At 49.2% G+C, this 16941-nt stretch overlaps 2 protein-coding genes across 2 annotated transcripts in view; one reads left to right on the top strand and one right to left on the bottom strand.

Annotated features, from left to right (window-relative positions):
- Positions 1–16941, top strand: part of ATP8B4 (ATPase phospholipid transporting 8B4 (putative)) — a 111282-nt gene that overhangs the window by 414 nt on the left and 93927 nt on the right. Inside the window, exons 2-3 of the mRNA XM_035132046.2 lie at positions 5988–6090; positions 15245–15313. Of these exons, the coding sequence (XP_034987937.2) occupies positions 15286–15313 (28 nt within the window). The 5' untranslated portion in view covers positions 5988–6090; positions 15245–15285. The remainder of the gene's footprint in view (positions 1–5987; positions 6091–15244; positions 15314–16941) is intronic.
- LOC132593172 (uncharacterized protein K02A2.6-like) lies at positions 7059–9124 on the bottom strand. The gene has a single exon (XM_060282555.1). The coding sequence runs from the start codon at positions 8908–8910 to the stop codon at positions 7399–7401; it is 1512 nt and encodes a 503-aa protein (XP_060138538.1). The 5' UTR covers positions 8911–9124; the 3' UTR covers positions 7059–7398.

Below are 16941 nucleotides of genomic sequence, written 5' to 3'. Positions count from 1 at the left end.
TGTAGGAGACTGCCTCATTCCATACCAGATTTGGCCATCTTCTGGACAAATACGGCCAGTCTTGTGGTCTTCAATCGGCAGTCTCAGGCAAAGGGTCTTTCTTGTAACTTGCGACGTGATCTTTTAATTGGAGATGCCAGCGTTTCCCCTGGATAGATGCCACGGACCAGGAGATGCCAAGGATCTTCTGGATCGAGGGCATGAGCTTTCCTACCAAGTTACAATATCTCTTCTTATTAAGTTTCCGGAGGAATTGCTACATTGTCCTCCACCCAGCTTGGTTTTGATTACAGTTTAAGGGGAAGGGCTAAAACTCAGTGGGAAACCAACCGCTTCCACATGTAGAAAATCCCATGTTTTGATCCCTGGCAGCTCCAAGTAGAGATTGGAGAGAACCCTGTCTAAAGGCCTAAAGGGAGAGCTGCTGCCAGTCAAAGTTGACAATATTGAAATCGTTGGGCCAGTGGTCGAAGGCAACTTCCTTTGTTTGTCCTATGCTCCCAGTTTTTAAATGTTATTTTAAGGTGTAGAAAGGTAATTTAAGGTGGGCTAAGAATAAAAGTGGAGAAACAGATATTTGCAGCACACACTTTTACTTTGAAAGCACCTTTTCTCCCTCAAAGAAATCTGGCACTGTAAAGGTAAAAAGGTAAAGGACCCCTGGACAGTTAAGTCCAGCCAAAGGCGATTATGGGGTTGCAGCGCTCATCTCGCTTTTCAGGCCGAGGGAGCCGGTATTTGTCCTCAGACAGCTTTCCGGGTCATGTGGCCAACATGACAAAACTGCTTCTGGCGCAACGGGACACCGTGATGGAAGCCAGAGCGCACGGAAACACTGTTTACCTTCCCATCGCAGCATTATCTATTTATCTACTTGCACTAGCGTGCTTTTGAACTGCTAGGTTGGCAGGAGCTGGGACAGAGCAATGGGAGCTCACCCTGTCGCGAGGATTCGAACTGCCGACCTTCTGATCAGCAAGCCCAAGAGGCCCAGTGGTTTAGACCACAGTGCTACCTGCGTCTCGGAGCTGGGCACTGTAGTTTGCTTGGAATGGTAACTCTGTGAACTGCATTGCCCAGAATTCTTAAAGGGGGTACATGTGCTTTAGAGACACAGTGCGTACACAGCCATTGCCCTAGTGGGAACTCTCAGTAGGGATGAGCAGGGTAGGTTTTCGAAACCCTAAAGAGCAGCTGCGAGTCTGTGTGGATAAAACCTGAGCTAGATGGTGCACGGGGCAGTTTCCTGTACATTCACAAACCACTACCAATCCTGGTTTTCATCATGAAATATTTTTTGATAGGGGGAGAAATGAAGCCCATGTGTTGCTGCAATCGACCACGCCTCTGTTTACTTATTCCAGCTCTTCTAGAAACCATGGTCTGTAGGTATATCTACCCTACAGGCAGAAACAATTTAATAGTCACCAGGGCAACATGGGAACAGTGCTTCTGTAAATAGGGCTTGAAATGTCATGGAAAGGTCTTGACATGATTATTGCTGTCTAAACTACAATTCCCAAGATGTTAGGTAAAGGTAAAGGGACCCCTGACCATTAGGTCCAGTCATGACCGACTGGGGTTGCAGCGCTCATCTCGCTTTATTGGCTGAGGGAGCCGGCGTACAGCTTCCAGGTCATGTGGCCAGCATGACAAAGCCACTTCTGGCGAACCAGAGCAGCAAACGGAAACACCATTTACCTTCCCGCTGTAGCGGTACCTATTTATCTACTTGCACTTTGACATGCTTTCGAACTGCTAGGTTGGCAAGATGTTACCTGATGTTAAAGTGGAATGAATCTGATAAAAGGTTCTAAGTGAGGTTACAGGGGACCAGGCAGAGGTTCTTGGTAGTGGCACCCACCCTTCTTGGTAGTGGCACCCGCCCTGTGAAACACCCTCCCATCACAACTATCTGACTTTTAGAAGACATCTGAAGGCAGCCCTGTTTAGGGAAGTTTTTAATGTTTTACTGTGTTTTTAATATTCTGTTGGGAGCCGCCCAGAGTGGCTGGGTTAGAAATAATAAATTAAATATAATTAAATTATTATTATTATTATTATTATTATTATTATTATTATTATTATAGATGATCACATCATCACCATACATTTTAATCCCATTTAAAGCACTTGGCTTCCCCCAGTGAATCCTGGGATCTGTAGTTTGTCCCTGCAAAGCTACAATTCCTAGCACCCTTAACAAACCACTGTGGCTGGGTGACATAGTCATACTCAATAAAAAAGCAATTATTACTCAGGGACACCTGTAGTTCTGGTTAGTAAAAGGTGTGAAAAAAGATAAGAAAGATAAGAAAAAAGTAACCAATCTGAGTTGGAGGCAGGTGTGTGTGTGTGTGGAAAAGGTGGGTGGATGTGATTTAATCTCAGATATATACAGGAACAGGACTTTGAATCTTGCTTGGGATTCTTCCCTTCCACTTGCTTCCGGAAATCTCTTTGTTTTTTGTTTTTCTGAAATATTTTTTATTTGCTTTCACAAATACAACTTTTTATCAAAATTGTTTATACATTCATTTACTGAGGTTCTCTCAATCTCCAGACTCCGCCCCCCCCTTACATGCGTCCTAAGGACAGTGTTTGCAACTTCATACCAGTCCACTATCCACATTTTTTATCCTTCTAGATTACCCATAATTTTTGTTACCATACAAGTGAGGTTACAGTCCAGCTAAAGTTTTAATTGGCTTACAATGGTCTCCTAAGTAAATTATAATTTCCCCGCATTCTTTTTCAAAGCTCTTGTCTTCTTGGTCCCTGAGTCTCCCAGTTAGTTTTGCCATTTCGGCAGAATCTAGCCCAGGGGTCAGCAAACTTTTTCAGCAGGGGGCCAGTCCACTGTCCCTCAGACCTTGTGGGGGGCCGGACTATATTTGGAAAAAAAATATATGAACGAATTCCTATGCCCCACAAATAACCCAGAGATGCATTTTAAATAAAAGCACACATTCTACTCATGTAAAAAACCACGTTGATTCCTGGACCGTCTGTGGGCCGGATTCAGAAGGTGATTGGGCCTTAGGTTGCCTACCCATGATCTAGCATTTTAGCTTGCTATTCTTCCCTGGTTGGAATTGTTTCTTACTTCCTGAAATCTCTTTGTTGCCCCCCTCCCCAAACCCTGAAATGAGACCTCTGGGTCTAACACCTGCTGCCTTGTAGTCAATTCAAGTTAATTGCTCTGCCTCCAATCCCCATGGCAGCCTAGCTTACAGCTGCTCCTTCTCACCTGTAATTACTTGACTGTATTTGCACAGGACTGTGTCGTCCAGATTGGGTTGATTAATTCTCGGTGAGTTATAATTGTAACGGGCAGCCTTTGTTGGCGTAGGCTGCAGTCCTAGCCCTGTTTACCTGGGAGTAATCCCTAATGTATTCAGTGGGACATCCTTATGAGTAGGCATGGTTAAGGTCGCGCTGTTAGTCACCTGTTGAAAAACAGAAGAGATGTGGGAGTTGGAAAACTCTTGCAAAGGGCAGCAACGGAGCTCAGCATATTGCAGGATTATTGTAATAACCTGCAGCTTCATAAAAGTTAATAATAATAATAATAATAATTTATTTATACCCCGCCCATGGTTTCCCCAGCTACTCTGGGGGGCGTCCAACAGAGAAATGAAATAAAATAATCTATTAAACATTAAAAGCCTCCCTAAACAGGGCTGCCTTCAGATGTCTTCTAAGAATCTGGTAGCTGTTTTTTCTCTTTGACGTCTGATGGGAGGGCGTATTTAAAGTAGATAATTAAATGAGCAAATTGAATGAATTTGGATATGCAGAAAGTATTAAAAAATAAATTTAAGGATCCCACAGAAAGAGGGGGAAGGAAGTCAAACTTTGAAATGTTAAAATGATGGTAAAATTGATGAAATGTATAAATTTGAAAAGTATAAATAAAAACTTAAACAAACAAACAAACAAACAAACAATGGAGCTTGGTGTAGCTTGTCCGTGAAGCTGATGGCAGACTGAGCAGGTGAAAAAGTTTGAGAGTTGTCTCACAGTCAAAATACAGCACGTGTTATCTCAGGTGTGTGCATGCAGGGAACCCTCATTTCATCAAATGTATATATTCCACTTATTCTGTCACATGTAAGCAGGGATGTCTTATGCATATGCGGTGCCGGGGTGCAAAGATCTGCCCAGGGCCCCCCGCCTAGGTTGACCAGTCCCAGGTGCGCAGGAGGGTGGAGCCAGCCGCCCACCTCAGCGTCTCGCTGGCTCGGTCGCTCCCAAACTTGTGACGCAGAGCCGCCCGCAGCAGAAGAGCCCGCCGCGGTGCTCCAACCAACAGGCTGGCTCTTCGCCGGACTCAACTCTTGGGCTCCAGACTCTCGGCCTGGCGCCCCTGAGAGCCCAGCGCCCGGGTGACCCGCACCCCTAGCGCCTATGGGTAAGATGGCCCTGCATGTAAGCCCTGTTGGGTTCAACAAGACTTGCTCCCAGGGAAATGTCTATAGGATGGCACTTGTGCGGAGCAATCCTGTAGAGGTGGTGGGGAGAGATTCACTGGCAGAGAAACTGACAATTGCCCCCAGCTCTTGTTCAGATTGGAAGGTACAGGAATAGCTTGCCCCCCCCCCCTACTGACAAGTGTCTCCCAATTTTCTTCCCACCGACTGCAGTGGTGTGTGGGGAATTTGCTGTGTTAGCTCTACGGCTGGTATAGTTGTTCAGCCATTGGAGTGGGGGCTTTGGTTCCTAGGTCCCCACGCCTAGGCCATTCTGTGACCTGACCATGACAGGTCCCATTTCAGTGACCCATGGCAGAGAACCAATGGCAGAGTCGCCATGTTGACTTGCTGCCACACACAGCAAGGAGGCTTCTTCTGACTGAGTGCAGGGCCGGCTCTACGGCCAGGCTGGGTGGCTCAGGGCACCACGGCACCAGCCCGCCAGGGGGGGGGGCGCCACCAGCCGCGCCTGCCTGCCTGCCCGCCCGCCGGCCGCTCTGCCACGCAGCAAGCCCGCCTGCCCGTCGCGCAGCAGCACCCGCCCGCCCGCCGCGCTGGAAAATGGGGCGGCGGGATCCGTCGCACCAGGGCGCCAATGGTGCTTAAGACGGCCCTGACTAAGTGCCTCCTCCAACCACAGAAAGGGAGTTCTGAAACATCATACAGACCTTAGTCGTTCTCTTAGGAAACATGATGGCATCCAAATTTTTGAAAAGTGAAAAGAAAAGGGAAGGGAAGGGAAGGGAAGGGAAGGGAAGGAAGAAAGCAAATGTGGAACGGCACATTTAAACTTTGTCAGGGATCAAAGTAAAATTAACAAACAGTTTTGAGTTCTATCCCAATTGGTATTGTCAGTGCTTTTTTTCTGGGGAGACGCATGGGTACGCATACCCCTAAACATTTTGTGAATCTAAGTTTGGCCTTATGGAAGGGCAGTATGTCAATATGAGTAGGAGAAGGAGAGTACCCCTACACACACACACACACACACACACACACACACACACACACACACACAGAGTATATATATATATATATAAAGAAAAAAGCACTGGGTAATGTCATTTGAAAAAATATGGTTGATCATTTAAAAACTAGTGGCCAAGGCAATCTCTCGATGAAAAGGCACCGCAGGCAGAGAGCATCCTTTGTACCACATATGTATATTAAACTTCTGAATATCAAAAGTCAACTGCAATCCTGGTCTATCTTGAAGTATTGCTTTGTGGTTTATTGAGATAAAAATATGCAAAGTGTTCTGGACACAGAAGGGTGGCATAGAGATGCTGAATTGTGTGTGTTTAAGCCTTAATGCCATTTTTTGTGTGTGCATTTTGTGGAAGGACAATTCAGAAATGATTTATTTTGGAGCAGGGCACCACAACATGCTTTGCGCTCTCTCTCTCCCTCTCCAGTAGCACTTTCAGTTTTAATACTGCAGAAATGTAAGAAGTAGAAGCAGGGCTTTTACTGAACAGATAGTACTAACTTTGCTTCTCACTCCTTGTTTAGGGTGGACCTTTTGGAAACGAGAAGATCTCTGAAAAGTAAAAAACGATGTCCTCATGGCATGGCATTGGAGAGCTTTCTCTACAGAGCCATCTAGATTGCTTTGGTAAGCTGTTTATTTATTATTTGTTTACTTATTTATTTTAAATGCCTGTTGTCTTTGTCCATGGAGTTTTCTTGGCAGGGATACTGGAGTGGCTTGCCAGTTCCTTCTCCAGGTGGATCACATTTAGTCAAAACTCTCCACTCTGACCTGTCCATCTTGGGTGGCCCTGCATGGCATAGCTCATAGCTTCTCTGAGTTATTCAAGCCCCTTCGCCACGGCAAGGCATTGATCCATGAAGGATCCGCCGAAGAATTGATGCTTTTGAATTATGGTGCTGGAGGAGACTCTTGAGAGTCCCATGGACTGCAAGAAGATCAAACCTATCCATTCTGAAGGAAATCAGCCCTGAGTGCTCATTGGAAGGACAGATCCAGAAGCTGAGGCTCCAATACTTTGGCCACCTCATGAGAAGAGAAGACCCTGATGTTGGGAAAGATGGAGGGCACTAGGAGAAGGGGACGACAGAGGACGAGATGGTTGGACAGTGTTCTCGAAGCTACCAACATGAGTCTGACCAAACTGCGGGAGGCAGTGGAAGACAGGAGTGCCTAGTCTTAACCGTTATGCCACACTGGCTCTATTCACAGAAATTGAAGCATTCTGCCTCGATCCAAAGAGTTCGTGCTGAAAATGAGTTTGCCTCTATGCCACTCAGGAACATAAGAAAAGCTCTGCTGGATCAGAACAAAAGCCCACTCAGCCTAGCTAGCATCCTCTTCTCACGGTGGCCAACCAGATGTAGTTGGTGAATAATTGGAATGATCAATATATACCGGTATAAATATTTTGCTATCCTGGAGGAGTAACAGTGTGTGTGTGGTGTTATGAGATGGGTTAAGTTAGCCTGGTGTATATCTAAATGCTAAGTGCTTTGCAGCAAATGAACTTATTATCTGGATTGAGGTTTGAATAGAAGCTAACTGAAATGTACTCGGAGTCGAGAGTGAATTTCATGCTCTTTATTCAGCTCATAGTCATCAAGGAGAAGAGGAGAAGAAGAATGGCTCTTTTCCCAAAACCATCTGCTTATATACATTATTTACACAATGGGCCTTGCGTGATTGGCTACTTCAGGGCTACACCTGTGGGCCAATTATATTGTGGATTGACTTCTGCCTGCAGCCTGATTGGCTGCTCCTACAGGCCAATCAGGTAGCAGATTCACTTCTGCCCGCCGCCTGATTGGCTGCTCCAGCAGGCCAATCAGGTTGCGGATTCACTTCCACCTGGAGTTGGATTGGGTAGCTCCCGCTGTTTCTGAATCCTATTGTTCTAGGATTCAGCTCAGTACATAACACCCCTCCCCTCTAAGTTCCAGTCCTGCCCGGGAAGTTGCATTCGTAGTCCCCAAGGTCTGCTGGCCGCCTCCGTGTGCGTTGTGGCCTGGGGTGTTCCTTGGTCAGGGGTTCTGGTTCTGGCTCGTGTTCCGAGGCTGCTGGCTGTGCCGGGGCTGTCTGGTCTGGCGCCACTGAACCACTAGGTTGTGGCTCTGGTTCCGGTGTCCTTCCAGCCTCGGGGCGCCCCTCTGTGCCTACTGCTTCTGCTTCTGCTTCCCCTGCCCACCCCTCTCGCTCTACAGGCCTCACTGCCCTGCTGTCCCCTTGGGACCCCTCTGTCCCGCTCTCCTCCCGGGTTCCTCCTGGGAATCGTCGCCGTAGCTGGTCGCAGTGGCGGCGCCAACATTGCCCCCCTTCCGTTAGTACCTCGTACGACACGGGACCGGTCACCTTGGTGACTGTGGCGGGTACCCATGCTGGGCCTGCCCCAAAATTCTTTGCGTACACTGCGTCCTGGGCCACAAATGTCCGGGGGTTCCTGCCTTTCCCCACCACTACCTCATCCTGAGCTCTGTCGGGGTGAAGTCGGTCCAGTCTAGTTGCAAGGCGCCGGCCCATTAGTAGTTCAGCTGGGCTCCGGCCCGTCGTTGTGCTTGGGGTGCTGTGCTGTGCTAGAAGAAATGCGGCAAGGCGGTATTCCCAGTCCCCTTGTGTCATGCGGCGGAGGCTGTCCTTGGTGGTCCGCACCATGCGCTCCGCTTGGCCATTGGTGGCAGGGTGGAATGGTGCTGAGCGGATGTGGCGGATGGCGTTCTGTGCTGTGAAGGTCTGGAACTCCTCTGACGTGAATGCGGTTCCATTGTCCGAGACGAGGGTGTCAGGGAGCCCGTGGGTTGCAAAAAGCTTACGTAGTACCCGGATGGCTGCCGCCGTAGAAGTAGACGGTACCAGTGCGACCTCCAGCCATTTGGTGTAGGAATCCACCACTATGAAGAATGTTTTTCCCTGGAAGGGTCCAGCGAAGTCCACGTGCAAGCGTGACCATGGATGTCGGGCGGACTCCCAGGGCTGGACTGGGGCCCTTGGGGGATCCGGGCGGGATTCTTGGCAGGTCTGGCAGTGTTGGACCCAGGCCTCTATCTCTCTGTCAATCCCCGGCCACCACACATAACTCCTGGCAAGGGCCTTCATCCTCACTACCCCTGGGTGTGTCTCGTGTAGGGCTGTGAGGACCCTTTTGCGGAGGGGCTGGGGAACAACAACCCTGCTTCCCCATAACAAGCACCCCTTGTGGGCCGACAGTTCATGTTTGCGGTTTGTGTAGCCAGCGAATTCTGGCCCGGGGCTGCTGCTGGGCCATCCTCGCCACACCCAGTCCAGGACCCGGGAGATGACCCTATCTTTTGTGGAATGGTGCGCAACTTCTTGTGCCTGAATGGGTCGGTCGGGAAGCAGCTCCAGGGTCATAACCTCTTGCGCAGGCGCTGGGTCGGGGCCTGTTTCTGGTAGTGGTAGCCTGCTGAGGGCGTCTGCGTGGCCCATCGCCTTCCCAGGGCGGTGGATTAGTGCATACTGGTAGCCGGCAAGGAAAATTGACCACCTGAGGACACGTGGAGACAACACTTGGGGGGTCTGCTTCTCGGGGGCAAACAGGCCAAGCAACGGCTTGTGGTCAGTCACTATGGTAAAGGGCCGCCCGTACAAGAAATCATGGAATTTTTTTACGCCCTTCACGATTGCCAGACCCTCCTTGTCAATCTGTGAGTAGTTTCGTCCGGCTGCAGCAAGCGTCTGGGAGAAGTATGCCACCGGCACCTCTCTTCCATCTGGGAGTTGGTGTCCCAGGACAGCGCCGATGCCATAGGGAGAGGCGTCGCATGCCAGCACCACTGGCAGCCTCTCGTCGAAGTGTGCCAAGACCGAGTTCGAGACGAGCAAGTCCTTGACTGCCTGGAATGCGGCCCTTTGTCGCTGGCCCCACACCCAAGGGGCCCTTTTATCTAGGAGTCTGTGTAGGGGCTCCGCTACCGCTGCCTTATGCGGAAGAAAGGCATGGTAAAAGTTCAATAGTCCCAAGAATGACTGAAGTTCGGGCTTGCTCTTGGGCGCTGGGGCCTCACAAATGGCCCGTACCTTGTCACCGGTTGGATGGACCCCTTCTGCGTCCACCTTAAATCCCAGAAAGTCCACCTGCGGCACTCCCAGTAAACACTTTTCCCGCTTCACCTTGAGGCCCGCCGTCTGGAAACGGTGCAGGACGGAGCGGAGGCGGTCCTCAAATTCCTCTGGTGTGGGCCCGGCGATCAGTACATCATCGAAGAAGGGGGTGACGCCAGGAATCCCTTTAAGGAGAGAGTCCATTAGATTCTGGAATATGCCTGGTGCCACGCTAACGCCAAATTGCAGCCGCTTTACTCTGAATGCCCCTCTGTGCGTCACAATCGTCTGAGCCTCTGCTGTGGCTTCGTCCACAGGCAACTGTTGATACGCTTGGGCCAAGTCCAGTTTGCCAAAGATTTTTGACCCAGCCAGGGTGGCGAGGACATGGCTGACCACTGGCACTGGGTATGCATGGGCCGTGAGAGCCTTGTTTATGGTGCATTTGTAGTCTGCACAGATGCGGACCGAACCGTTAGGCTTGACGGGTGTGACAATTGGAGTTTCCCAGGGGGCGTTGGGCACCGGCTCCAGCACTCCTTGCTCCACGAGTCGGTCCAATTCCTCGTCTATGCGGGGTTTCAGGGCGAACGGGACCCGGCGGGCCTTGTGCCTGATGGGTCGTACAGCGGGGTCTAGCTGTAGGGCAATGGGGGGTCCTGTATATCGTCCCAATGCCCCATCGAAAACCCCTGGAAACTCTTTGCATATGGCGTCCACGTCCACTTGTAAGCTAGTGCGGTTCACCCCGGTAACGGCTAGCCCCAGAGGTCCAAACCATGCCAGTCCCAGTAAGCTAACGTAGGGGCCCTTAACTACCAGCAAGTCCAATTGTTGCTTTCGCCCTCGATATTGCACCCTGAAGGTCCCCACCCCCATTGTAGGGACCTTACGTTTCTGGAAGTCCCGGAGGGTGAATGGGGCCGGCCTTAGTTTGGGACCCCCATTAGGGCACAGTTCCCTTAATGTTCGGGCCGAGATTATGGATAGAGTTGAACCCGTGTCCAGCTCCATGCGGCATGGGGCTCCCTCTATCTGTACCTCTATATAAATTTTCTCTGTGCTGGGATGGGGCAACTGGAATACCTGGTAGTCCGTGATCTCCGTCGAGTTGCCTTGGTGCATGGTGCCATGTGACCTGGGGCTCCTGGGTCGGTCATCTGATGCTTGTCGACGGGTGAGTCGAGCCCGACACACCCGGGCGATGTGTCCCAATTTTCTGCACTGCCTGCACTCTGCGTTGCGGAAACGACAGGTCCTCCTCTCGTGGTTCTCCCCGCAGCTTGCACAGTTCCCTCCTTCTCGTCGAGGCTGCTGTGGTGTGTGTGCTGCTTGAGTGCGCCGCTGTACTCGGTGTACTTCCTCCCTGTCAGATTCGGATTCGTCGGTGAGGTCTTCGTGGTAGACCCTCGGTTGGGATGGCGGGGCCGGTCGTGCCTCTTGCGTTGACCTCTCGGCGGCTTCGGTTGCCAGGGCTTCCTCCAGAGCAATCTGGAACGTGAGGTCTTTTTTGGCGTAGAGGCGTCGTTGCAACATCTCGTCCCTCAGGCCACCGACGAGGCGGTCACGAAGCATGTTCTCCAACTCTGAGAAGTTGCATAGCCGGGCGGCTTGGCGGAGGGAGGTCACAAACCCAGTTATGGTTTCCCCCGGGGCTTGTCGCTTTGCGTAGAAGGCATTTCGGCAAGCTACCACCGAGGGCTGTGGTGAGAAGTGCTCCTTCAGCCGTTCCATTATTGTTTTGTACGAGACGGTAGCGACATCTCTAGGTGCAAGGAGAGCCCGGGCGATTTCAAACGTCTCCTCTCCACAGACGCTGAAGAATGTCGCCCTCTTCATGGCATCGTTGGTGACTTCTTTCGCTTGCAGGAGGAAGTTGAAACGGGCAGCGTACCCTTCCCAGTCTCCTGATGCTGGTTTGAATGGCGAGAAGCTGCTGTCGGTTGCCATTCTGGGTTCCTTGGGTCCTGGAGCTGAAGCCTGGATGCACGGTGCGATGCAGCGGTGCAGCAGGTGGCGGTGCTGCGGTGCAGTGCGTGGTGGCGGTCAGCTCAGCAGGATCCCATCCTCGTCGCCAGTGAAATGTACTCGGAGTCGAGAGTGAATTTCATGCTCTTTATTCAGCTCATAGTCATCAAGGAGAAGAGGAGAAGAAGAATGGCTCTTTTCCCAAAACCATCTGCTTATATACATTATTTACACAATGGGCCTTGCGTGATTGGCTACTTCAGGGCTACACCTGTGGGCCAATTATATTGTGGATTGACTTCTGCCTGCAGCCTGATTGGCTGCTCCTACAGGCCAATCAGGTAGCAGATTCACTTCTGCCCGCCGCCTGATTGGCTGCTCCAGCAGGCCAATCAGGTTGCGGATTCACTTCCACCTGGAGTTGGATTGGGTAGCTCCCGCTGTTTCTGAATCCTATTGTTCTAGGATTCAGCTCAGTACATAACACCAACTTTGATCTCGCAGCCAGAAAATTATATTATAAATGTTTCCTAAGAAATAAACTTATTACATGCTAGCTGACCATGATTAAACGCCTAAATGTTGAAGGTTTGGGGAAAAGCTCTCAATAAAAACCCTCACTAATAACCATGAACTGTTAAAAAAATGTTTCAAAGAGGAGTCAAGCTGAACTGTGAAAAATCGGATGAGGTCACCCACAGACCAGAACTGTTTCTTTACCACAATTCTGAATATCTTCTGATGGAATGACCCATCTTGAAAACACATTGGCTTGCTCTATTAAAAGGATCTCACTGCACACACACTGAACACTTTTGGTCATTTCTGGTTATTTTCTATTAAAAAAACAAAACAAGCCAAGCAGTTCATAAATAGTGAGGAACTTTCTTTAGCGCGGTGGCTAAACACGGGTGGCGCTGTGGTCTAAACCACAGAGCCTAGGGCTTGCCGATCAGAAGGTTGGCGGTTCAAATCCCTACAACGGGGTGAGCTCCCGTTGCTTGGTCCCAGCTCCTGTCAACCTAGCAGTTCTAAAGCATGAAGTGCAAGTAGATAAATAGGTACTGCTCCGGCGGGAAGGTAAATGGCGTTTCCGTGCGCTGCTCTGGTTCGCCAGAAGCGGCTTAGTCATGCTGGCCACATGACCCAGAAGCTGTACACTGGCTCCCTTGGCCAGTAAAGTGAGATGAAAGTCGCAACCCCAGAGTCATCCACGACTGGACCTAACGGTCAGGGGTCCCTTTACCTTTACCTTCTTTAGCCCAATGGGCTAATGATTGCAGATTTTACCATTGTACCATTGTACAGTAGGCTAGTTTACACACACACACACAGAGACACACACACACACAGACACACACACACACAGGTACATAACCCCCACTGCCCTCCTAACACGCAAGATGGTGGTGATGATGATGAAGAAGATGGTGATGATAATTTATCATTTATACCCCACCCATCTGGCTGGGTTTCCCCAGCTACTCTGGGCAGTTCCCAACAGAATATTTAAATCATGGCAAAACATTAAAACATTAAAAACTTCAGGGCTGCCTTCAGATGTCATCTAAAAGTTAGATAGTTGTTTATTTCCTTGATATCTGATGGGAGGGCGTTCCACAGGGAGGGCGCCACTACCGAGAAGGCCCTCTGCCTGGTTCCCTGTGACCTCACTTCTCACAGGGAGGGAACCGCCAGAAGGCACTTGGTGCTGGACCTCAGCGTCCGGGCAGAATGATGGAGGTGGAGATGCTCCTTCAGGTATACATACTCAGAGTTCCAGGGTGCATTTCAACCAGGCAAAAACACCCAAGGAGGGTGCGGTAGAGAGGGTACAGCAGGGCCACTTGGGAGTGTGGCTGGGCAGGGTGTCTGGCTTGGGGAGAGTCCCAGGGGCCAGGTAAAGTGGCTCTGAGGGCCACATTTGGGAGTGTTGTTCGTTGATCCTCAAGTTGGTGAGGCTCATTTGACATCAGCACGAAACAGAGCCTTTAAGGTCATCAGCCCAGTCCTGTGGAATGCTCTACCAACAGAGTGGCACCCAATTTTCGTCTTACACCCCTTCTTCATGCACTGATATTAACACTTGTCAATAGGATTGATTGGTAAAGCGGGTTCCCCTTCATGGAGAGCCCGAGTTGTGGTGGGGGCTATCAGGACACCCTCCCTCCTGTTGGGTGGGATCGTTTAGATGACCAGGGCTGCAATTGGTGGATGCGAGTTGTTGGGAAGATTTGTTTGTTGCAATATTGGGGACAGCCCACTGGCTTTATATTCCGTGGGCTTTCTCTTTCCCTTCTGCTGCAAGGTTCGGATCACCCACCCACCCTCCCTTTAATTAGGCTGTTGCGTTTGACCTTGCTATGCCTGTCATGGGGTCGTCTGCTTTTGGGGCAGGGGGCCTGGTAGGAATTTTGCCATTTGGCTGATTGGCTGGTGCCACTTAGTTTTCGCCTACTGCGTAGCAATTCGTCACAACTTGTAAGGCTGCGGTTAGGCATAGGTTCATAAATTGGTTGGTGGAGGGATCACGATTGGTTGTGCTGGCCCCTCCAATGCTGTTGCTGCATGGGTGAATTCCGTTAAAGGAATCCAGGGGCTCGACATGCTTTCGTCCGTACCCCCGACAAGGGGCTAGGGCCACGCAAGAGCCCCTGGGAGCATTTGGCGGAGAGGCGAAGGGTCAGACCTCCAGCTCCACTCTCTCCCCAAAATGCTTTCCCCACACTGACTTCAGGAAGCGGGGAAGTCAGTTAGTTCTGTCTTAGAGACAGATGTCTCTATGGAACCAATGCCTAAGCAACCACTCACATTTTGTATTTAAATAAATTTGTGGCCAAAATTATGCCAAAAACCTTAAACTTAATTTCTGTGTGAAGTGTGATTTATTGGGGGGTGGGTGTATTGGGGGCCTCTACATGCAACTGATTTACCAGTTAACTTCTTGGGTAACTGCTCCCAGACTTTGGAATTCCCTTCCTAGAGAAGCTAAGTTCCTTCCTTTCCCTTCCTAGAACTGATTGTTTATATGGAAAGGGCTGGGAGTTTTTTTTGTGTGTGTGTTACTTGTATTTTTAATATATTGCTTTAATTATAGTGGTATTTAATAACTTTTTAATTATTATCCTTTCTATGACTTTAGCTTTTCTATTTTATCTGTAAGCCGCCTTGAGTCCCAGTCTGGGAAAAAGGCAGGATATAAATAAATATAATTATTATTAATATAATTATAATTATAAACCCATGCAGGCTGTCTCTTGCCACTGATTCACTGCTTGTAGGATTGTGTCCAATTCTAGCCATCCTTGGCTGTTAAGAAACCCTGCGAAAGATCCAGCAGTTACTCTATGCATGCCAAGATAACCACTAAAAGAACAATTAAAAAGTTCTTTCAGTAGCACCTTAAAGACCAACTAAGTTTTTATATTTGCATGCACACGAAAGCTCATACCAAAAGAAAAACTTAGTTGGTCTTTAAGGTGCTACTGAAGGAACTTTTTTATTTTGCTTCGACTCAGACCAACACAGCTACCTACCTGTCACTAAAAGAACAAAAGCTGGAGATTTTGGAATCCATGTTAATGGTGCCCATTTAAGAAAACAGGCAAAATTCAAAGTAGCTAATGTGCTAGTTTTGATTCTCAAAAAGCAAATAACTTTTCAAGGTAGTCTCATTGAACAGAACTCCGGCGTTATAGTCCCCCCCCCCCCGGAATACTGCCAGCCTCTGAAATTTTCCTGTTTTCTTCAGGGCAGGTACTGGGACCCTGTGGAAACTAAGCTGGTGTTATAATGCTCTGTAGAAAGAAGAAGTTTGTAGGTATGTAATTTGTTCAATATGTTTGTGCGTGTGGTATATGAAACTGTATAGCTGTCGGCAGAAGAACTGTGACTTAAATGACATATTGCCAGTGCTTTTGTCCATTTACTGTTTTTATTTCCCCCGATTTGAACTATAAAATGGCAATTTCCCTGAGTCAAAATGAGAGTACCCCTAAACATTGAGATTGACTGCATAAATGTGGTTAACATGTAACTTTGAGGTTATGCAAGTATTATTATTTTTATTGAATTTATATAGCGCCCTATACCCGGGGGGTCCCAGGGCGGCTCACACAATAAAATCAAGATATAAAATCACAAAATACACAATAAAAATAAAAGCAACAACCCAACAGACCCCCCATTTATATATTTTTTAAAAAAGGGTATCAGATGTAAATTGGATCAACCAAAGGCCTGGTTAAAAAATGAACGTTTTTGCCTGGCGCCTAAAGCTGTATAGTGAAGGCGCCTGGCAAACTTCCCCTGGAGAGCATTCCCCAGGGAGCCACTGCAGAGAAGGCCCATTCTTGTGTTGCCACCCTCTGGGCCTCTTGAGAAAGGAGGAACACAAAGAAGGGCCTAAGAAGATGATCTCAGAGTCTGAGTTGGTTCATAGGGAAAGAGGCGGTCCTTGAGGTATTGCAGTCCTGAGCCGTTTAAGGCTTTATAGGTCAATACCAGCACTTTGAATTGGGCCCATAAACTAATTGGTAGCTAGTGCGGTCTGACCAGGATCAGTGCAATATGCTCAAACCATCTTGCTCCGGTGAGCAACCTGGCCACTGAATTTTGCACCAATTGAAGTTTCCAAACCCTCTTCAGAGTAGCAGCCAAGGGGAGCCCAAGCTTATCTTAAAATGCAAATGGAAACTTCTGGGCCCATGGCAAGGAGAGGGAGAGTTCAAGCCCCCCTCCCCAAAGGCCAATGGTTGATTAGGCTTCTTCCAGTTGTTCTCTACACAACAAAAATTACAATGTTCATTGCATTAGCACAATTTGGCACAGGATCCCTGTCCGTTCAGCACCTCCTACGGGCATGTTGTATTATATAGTCTTATGCTAGAGGGAAGTGAGATCTTTTGTCTCAAGAAGACACAGCAGTGCTTAAGGAGGTAAGCAGTCCTGTGTAGGAAACTCCAGATACACAAACACAAGTAAAATGAGTGGCTCTAATAATGTCAGTTTAAAATGGAAGGCGTTTGGATAAGTAAGTGCAGAATGTTGCAGCTGAGAAGAATTTCCTACCATGAGCATGCAACAATGTTCTTACCAAACTGCCATTGGAGCCAGTTTGGAACTGGACTGGGTTTAGGGTTTTGGTATCAAACTGCAAAGTCCTAAACGTCTTGGGACCAGGTTATCTGAAGGAACACCTTCTCCTGTATAGATCTGCCCAGTCACTAATATCTCCTACCAAGGTCCTCCTGTTTGCACTGCAGCTTGTGAAAACCCTGTGAAAATTCAGGGCCGTCTTAAGCATGCCTGGCGCCCTGGCGCCGTGGTGCGACAGATCCCTCCGGCGCCCCCGCCCCATTTCCCAGCACGGCAGGCAGGTGCAGCGCGGCTGCCGCCTGCAGGGGCGGAGCCCTGCGCAACCCAGCCTGGCCGTAGGGCCGGCCCTGG

The sequence above is a fragment of the Zootoca vivipara genome, chromosome 14 (genome assembly GCF_963506605.1).
Source record: "Zootoca vivipara chromosome 14, rZooViv1.1, whole genome shotgun sequence".
Lineage (NCBI taxonomy): Eukaryota > Metazoa > Chordata > Lepidosauria > Squamata > Lacertidae > Zootoca > Zootoca vivipara.
Note: the sequence above shows the minus strand (reverse complement) of the source record. Positions and strands in the feature narration are given on the sequence as shown.

What these genes read in the sequence shown, in the direction of transcription:
- LOC132593172 (XM_060282555.1), bottom strand. Translation starts at nt 8,910, where the DNA reads ATGGGCCACGCAGACGCCCTCAGCAGGCTACCACTACCAGAAACAGGC.